Consider the following 7,284-nt stretch of genomic DNA (forward strand, 5'->3'; position numbering starts at 1 on the left):
AGATTTTTACAGAGAGGGTAGACAGGTCTTGCATCCACTGATTCACTCCCCAAATGGCTACAGTGGCTGATGATCTGAGCCAGTCCAAAGCCAGAGGAGCCTCCTCTAAACTCCCCACACAGGGACAGGGGCCCGAGCATAGGAGCCATCCTTTGCCATATTCAACAGGAAAGTGGGGCACCAGGGACAGGAACTGGCTCACATGTGGGATGCCAGCGCTGCGGCTGAGCCTGCCATGACACTGTGCCACTCCATTTTTGTGTGTTTAATGTAGAAGAGGAATTCTATTTCCAAAAAGCCATGATGGTTTTCCTAGGCTGAGTATTGTCAATTTCTGAGGCCGAAGCGCCACGTCTTCCTGCGCCCGCTGACCTGGAGGAGAAGGCTTGTATGCTGGAAAAAGGGGACACCAGCTGTTCTTCAGACTTTTTTGTGTATAAAAACTCCTGGTACATAAAATTTTCAAATTTTTTGCACCAATAGAAGGTTATATATTTTCCATTTTGGGAGAATATAAATGAAGTAAGTATTATAAAGTGAGTTGTTAAAAGGTAGATGTCATGAAGAAAAGAGTTGGGGAAAGTCTGTGTGTGTCAGAGTTAGCCTTACCATTGATAGAATAAAAATAATGAGAGAAATTGTGGAAACGTGTGACATAACGAATGTCTTTCCTCTTGTAGCTGGAACAGTCAGATGATTTCAGTTCGTGAAGCCAAAGCCATTCCGAGGCCTGACGGCATTGAGTGGAGAAACAAGTACATCTGTGTGGAAGGTAGAGCCTCCCTCCGGGCAGCCCCCAGCAGCCCCGGGTGTGGGTTGTGCCTTTCGGTGTTACATTAAGTGAAGAATCATCTCAAATTCTTTGGTTGTAAGAAACAGGCATGAGTTCAGGGAGTTGATATCCCTAATCGGAAGAGGTCCCACTTGTGACCCAGCATTCTGAGTCTCCCACGTGGAGAAGCTGGGTTTCTGCATTTCTCATACTTGTCATTGATTGAAACCTAAACTGGTGGTTTACAGGTGGAAGGGATGATCATCTTTACGGGATGATTTATATTCAGAAAATATAATTTTATATTCTGTGAAAAATACTAGCTTCATACAGACAATACTTGGGTTTTAAAAATTAAATGAACTGAACTTTTCTCTAACTTAGCAGATTTTTGAGACATTTTCTACCTTCTGAAATCAGTGGGTATTGACTTTGAGAGGCACAGTTGTTCTTGTCAAAGGAAGGGTTGAGAATCAGCTTTGAAAGAAAACATTAGTTTTAGCCTGTTGGATTATGTGCAACATCTTAAGAGTTTGTGGCTATGAAGTGCAATGGTTTGGTATCTTGTTTGCTAATCCTGTAGTGCGTGTATATTTTAGTTGATATATTTTAAATATTAACAGGGTTATAGATTGCTGTATATGATACCATCAGGAACAGGGACTGGCAGTGTGGCACAGCAGGTTGAGTCCCCGCACTTGCAGCACCGGACCAGAACGTGTGTTCCAGGTCTAGCCAGCTTCCTGCTGGTGCTCCTGAAAAGGCCTTGGAAACTGGCCCAAGTACTTGCAAGTTCTCTCGCTGACTTCCTGTTCCCTTTCCAATTAAAAAAAAAAAAAGGAAAAAAATGCACTGTTGTGATAACAAAATTTTTTAAAAAAATAGCCATTTTAGACAATGAACACTAAAGGGGATTTTTCTTAATCTGTGTTCATTTTTAATGTGCTTCTGGCATTATTCCAGTCATTCTGTCACTGTTGCCTTCAGACAGACCCACACAGCCACCCACCCTGACGCGTCTCTTCACTGTCACCTCTGATTCCCGTGTCCCCTTGTTTCTTTGGTTTTCATCTTGCGAGTGCACAGTGAGCAGGAGTGTGTGTGGACATGGAGCCACGCCACGTGACACCACTCGCTGTGTTTACTTGTGGTGTTCCCTACTTCCTGTCGTCCTGTTCACCTCCAAACCAGGCACTGCCCCTGCAACTCCTCGCACTGTCCTTCCTGTTCTCTCCTATTGACGCTCTGCTTGGAGGGGTGACTTCTCCTGCCGTTTAAATGAAAATTAAAACTACCTGTCAGTGATACTTGACATTAGCTACCACTCTTTAATATAATAGTTTTAAAAGACTTAAATGTTTATCTTATTTATTTGAAGGAGTTACAGTGAGAGGGGAGACAGATGGAGAGAAACAAAGAAATATTCAGTTCTCAAGTGGCTGTAGCAGCTGTACTTGGGCCAAGCTCAAGTTAGGAGCCAGAAGCTTCATCCTTCTCCTGCGTGAGTGACGAGCCCAAGCTGGACCGTCTCCTGCTGCTTTCCCAAGTGTATTAGCAAGGAGCTGAAATTGGAACAGCTATTTGTGCCGGCATTGCAGGCAACAGCTTGATTTCGTTGTGCCAAATGCTAGCCCCTCTTTTTGATGACTTTCCATTCTTACAGTTAATTTTTATTTTCTTGACCTCCTATGATTCCTCAAATGTGATAGCTCCTTTTAGAATTTAGACAATCTGTCTGTGCCAGTGACTTTTAGTCGTCTTGTCACTTGAATTCGCTCCACCGTACTAAACAGTCCGTAGTCATGTTAAACTTTGCTGTATGTTATCAGGCTTAATCGTATGAGGTCACTCTTTCTGCAGGCTGAAGAAGTGCCACAAAATGGTAATTTCATAGCTATTTAACAATTTCTTCCCATTGCAGAACCTTTTGATGGAACAAATACAGCAAGAGCTGTGCATGAAAAGCAGAAGTTTGACATGATCAAGGATCAATTCTTAAAGGTATCAGTGTGTCACAGTGACTGCAGAAGTGGTAGGGCACTAGTGGGCAGCCATTGCTGATGCATAGAGGCATGTATTGCTTGAATAAGGGATGCTTTTCCTTTAGATTCCTGGCTGCTTTCCTTCAGATAGCTTTTGCTTACTTGGTAAGCTTACTTCTCCCACCAAAAAATGCGTAAAATCAAATGGACTCTTTGCCTCCATAAATTATTAGGGGATTTATTTCAGCTTTAGAAGCTGATGGCTAACTTCTGCCTTTCTTCCCTGTACCTTAAATTTACAAGGAATTAGAGGCCAGTTTATTTTTATATTCTGAAATGTTAAAACTGTGCATGTGTGCGTGTGTGCACAGTGCCATCGTAGCATACAGTCTCCACCTTCAGGCTCCGACAGTCCCGGGCAGAGCTAACGACAGGTGAGATGAGTCCCAGGAGAGAAGGCTCCGAGGACTGTGAAGACCACGTAGAGCTTTTCATTGTCTAGATGTACAGGGGGACGTGTCATTGATACCTAAAGGATAGGCTTCTCAGTTTGTCAACTAGAATAGAATATTTATGCTGTATAGTTTCTTTCATTTTAAGCCAAAACCTAAATAGGAATAATTTTTGTGTAACGTTAAATTAAGAACTCGGAGCATTCTGTGTTGTTGTTCTTACTGATAAGTAAACAGGTGTGCTTCATTGTACAGTCGTCCAGTCTGTTGAACAGCTTAAGTGGAAATGAAATGACAGCGATTCTCAGGACCAAGAAGAGAGCCAGGGTTTTAGTTTGTGAACAAAAATTTCAGTTTCTTCTATTTTTTTTTTTTTTGGTATAAATTCCATTCATTTTTTTCTAAAGCATAGCTAATGTGCTTTTATTATAAATTTCTTCCCTCCTTCATAAATGTTTTGAATTTGAAAAGTTAGTAAAAGATACAAAATGATCAATCAGGTAATTGAAGACTTCTCCCTTAGCCTTTGAAATCCAGATGTTTGTTTTATATGTGAATAAGTGTTAATATTGTGAGTTGCATCTGTTTGTACCTCCTGTGTGCCCATTTGTTCATTAGAGAATTGAATACAGCAATACAGTTTTACAATAGCATTTTTTCCTCTGGGGACAAAAACAATCCTTGTGCTAACCAAAAGCTTGGGAAATAACCAAAAAGAAGAAAAAGTCTGCCACAATTTTACGACCTGGAGGGGAACTGTTATAACTTTTTTTTTTCAAGTCTCCTGTTTTTTTCTGCATCTATTGGATTGTAAGAAACCTTTCTGTCTCTCTTCCAGTCATGGCACAGATTGAAAAACAAGAGAGACTTGAACAGCATCCTCCCCCTGAGACACACTGTCCTGAAGAGATGACCGGCCTTTTGTTGCTGTCACCACGGGCAGTGAAGAGCCGGGGTCCTTCCCGCGCCTCGTGGGCCTCCATGGCTCCTTTGTGCTTGTGCTTTTCATTCTCATGTTTTATTTTTTAAAGGACATACTTAAATAAAGATTGCATATTTTATTATGACATTTCCTAATAAAGCCCTTTGATTTAAAATCTATTTTTGAAAATGTTTACATTGATGCTGATTAATATTATGGCATGGATATTCAGAAGACCAGATAAAATATATTTTGGGAAATGACCTGAACAGATTACAATTTTTGATGTAACTTCAGTTTGTTGTATCACATGCTAGTACTGACAGGAAGTGTGGACCTTTGGAGAAGGTTCAGTTGGTAAGTGCTAAAGTATAACAACCTCCAGGAAGTAGCTTGTCTGAATCTGTTCTGGTAAAGTAAGGACTTGGTCTGTGAACTCAGTTACTTAAAGCAGAATGGAATCTTTTCTTCAAAGATCATGAAATCCTGGGCTTGACTTGCTAGCATGGGCTGAGGCTTCGGGCGTCCCGTATCGTTTTGTTAGTACTTCACACGCGCCGGATGTGCCCGCTCGCAAGGTGGCTTTCAGTTCAGTGCTGAGACAGCGGGTGCTGCAGCTCTGTGAGCACTCACGCCTGCGGCAGCCAGAGCAGCAGCTCCAGATAGACGTTTGACAAGATGAGTTCTCCCGTGCTTTGGGGCAGTGCAGTGTGCACTTCCGCTCCACTTCCCATTGTCCTCCTCCTGGTTCCCTTTTCCCTGCGACATGAACAACAAAATAAAGATCAAAGTGAAGGTTATATCCTATTTGTAGTCTCAGATTTTGTTTTCTGTGTACAATTATAGGATTGTAATCTAAACTGGAATTTTTAGGCAGTAAGCCACTACAAAATGTTTAGATGAAACATAACAAAATTGTTATCAATTGAGAACTTAATGTTTGTTATAAAATACCTTTTTTAGTATTACTTTTCCATAAGAAGGAAGTAGTGGTGACTGTTAAAAAAAAAAAAAGCTACAGTGTTTATTAAGGTGGTTTTTGATTTGTGTAAATATCTGTAAATTTAAATGTAAAAAGTAATCTTGAAGCCAGTTTTAACTTTTTTCAAAAGGACTGTGTACAACTTTTAGACCTACTGTAGCACACTTTGTACCTCTAATGTATTTTTTGAAGACCAAATGCTAAAATTTTGCTTTTCTCTTGACTTGTAAAAGGTGCATATTTTCATTTTCTTTTAAGTTTAAATTTTTGTATGATAAGTGGAATAAAGTTTATATATGGAAATTGTGGAAGTGTTTTTTTTTTCTGTGCACTTCTTTTGAGATGAGATGGGAAAGTGGTTATCTTGAAGTAAGCTTAATCCAGTTATTGTGTTTGATTCAATATTTAAATCTAAATAGTTTTCATTAAAAAGTCAAAATATTTAAATAATATTGTTTGATGATTTGCATAGTACTGAGAATCTTGGTCTCAAGTTCTCTTGTGGTTCAGCCACATGAGCATCCTCAATGCTTTATTTCTCTGGAGTAGTTAGGGAAGAATTTCTACAAAGGTGAAAAATTTTTTTAAGGCTGCTGATATATAGCAACTTTAATATATTTAAGCTTTTTATATTAATTATTTTTCTTAGAAATTTGTTTAAAATTTATGATGTGTTGTGCAACTTATCAGACTCTAGAGAAAGTAAATCTGGTGGTGACTGGGTAGTCAGTCTGTAAACGGTGCTGGGTCTGCCCGGTAACCCTGTGCGACTCTCGGGGGTGGTGAGAGTGGGGCATGGCCTCTACAGCAGAGCCCCTCCCGTGCTCCTGGTTTCCCAGTCTTGAGGGGGCTCACCTTTGTCACTGCTTTCTAAAAACTGTTAATGTAACAGATAGATCATGAGGTAAACAAGCTTAAACCCAGGTCTAAGTGGACTGAAGCCCAAAATTTTGCTTCTTATCACAGACTAAGTAAGTTGAGGGGTGGGCTGTTAGGTATAAGAGAATTTAAAAACCAGTTAGCATTATTATTTTCAGTCTTAAGTTATTTAATCGTGTGGTGAACACTGGATTTCCATTTCCTCTGTTGTGCTTTCTATATTATCCATGTGTTCCTAAGCCAAACATGTACATTCGTGAGAGGCCCCAACCCGTAAGGACTGCGGGCCTTGAGCTCCTGGCCCTGCTCCCCATCCAGGGTCCACTAAGGCGGATGCTCCGAAGCAGTGTTTGCTCGTCGCGCTGTTGCTGCCTCTGTGGGAGACCTAGGTTGAGGCTCAGCTTCTGGCTTTAGCGTCTTGGGCCCTCAGCAGTGTGGGGCATTTGGGAAGTGAACCAACAATTGAGGATTTCTGTCTCTGGCTTTCAAGTAAGTAAATAACGAAACGTATGGCATGCACTGAAATTCTGGATTTTGGATTGGTTTGCGTCAAGACACTCGCAAATCTTGTAGACTTAAGTTTTTAGGAGTTTGAATTAAATGCAAGGAATATAGAAGGGCTGCTATTGAATTCGGAGTATACATGCTTATTTGGGTTGTTAGTGTTGAACCAAAGCCATTCTCTTGAAGCAAGGAAGCATCTTTACCTCAGCTTGTGGACACAATCCAGTCTGGCCCTGTGATTTGTGCTAGGTATTTGGCTAGTTTGAGGTTTGTGGAGTTTGGGAATGAGTCTACCTTGAGGGGGGAAAAGAAACAAGGTACTGAGGCACCTGGTGATCCTGAAAGCTGACAGGAAGCAGGTGAATAAAAATGGAGGAACCTCAGGCGGGATGAGCGGCACGTGGGAAAGCGTGGTGGAGTCTGGGCCCTCAGACCTCTCAGTCAAGGAGCGGACAGGTGGGGCGGGCGCGGCCAGGGAGCAATGGGGGCACGTCGTGGGCTGAGGGGAGGAGGCGGAGGTTAAACGCTAGCTTCCCAGGGGCCAGGGGAACGTGGGAGCCTTTGGACCCGGGGTCAGAAGTCAGCCTCGGGCTGCTGTGAAGACCACTCCTCCAGGTGCGAGCGCTGCACTCGCGTCCCCTGAGGGAGAGGACGTCCGGCTGACTGGCGGATGGAAGCGGCCCTTGCGCGACGCGGGGGTGAGGCGGCGCACCCCGGGACCGCGGCAGTGCCTCAGTTTCTTTCCCGGCTGCGAGGGCGCGCGACGTTGCTCCCCGCCAGGGTGCTTGGGG

The 7,284-nt window shown here is 42.4% G+C and overlaps 1 protein-coding gene across 1 annotated transcript; it reads left to right on the top strand.

Moving 5' to 3' along the window:
• Positions 1 to 525: 525 nt before the first annotated feature.
• LOC121166806 (poly(A) RNA polymerase GLD2-like) lies at positions 526 to 5,413 on the top strand. Its single transcript, XM_040996092.1, has 3 exons — positions 526 to 772; positions 2,694 to 2,773; positions 4,045 to 5,413. The coding sequence occupies exons 1-3, from the start codon at positions 694 to 696 to the stop codon at positions 4,117 to 4,119; spliced, it is 234 nt and encodes a 77-aa protein (XP_040852026.1). The 5' UTR covers positions 526 to 693; the 3' UTR covers positions 4,120 to 5,413.
• Positions 5,414 to 7,284: the final 1,871 nt, after the last annotated feature.

The sequence above is a fragment of the Ochotona curzoniae genome, unplaced genomic scaffold, assembly GCF_017591425.1.
Source record: "Ochotona curzoniae isolate NIBS_2020 unplaced genomic scaffold, NIBS_Ocur_1.0 patch239, whole genome shotgun sequence".
Classification (NCBI taxonomy): Eukaryota; Metazoa; Chordata; class Mammalia; order Lagomorpha; family Ochotonidae; genus Ochotona; species Ochotona curzoniae.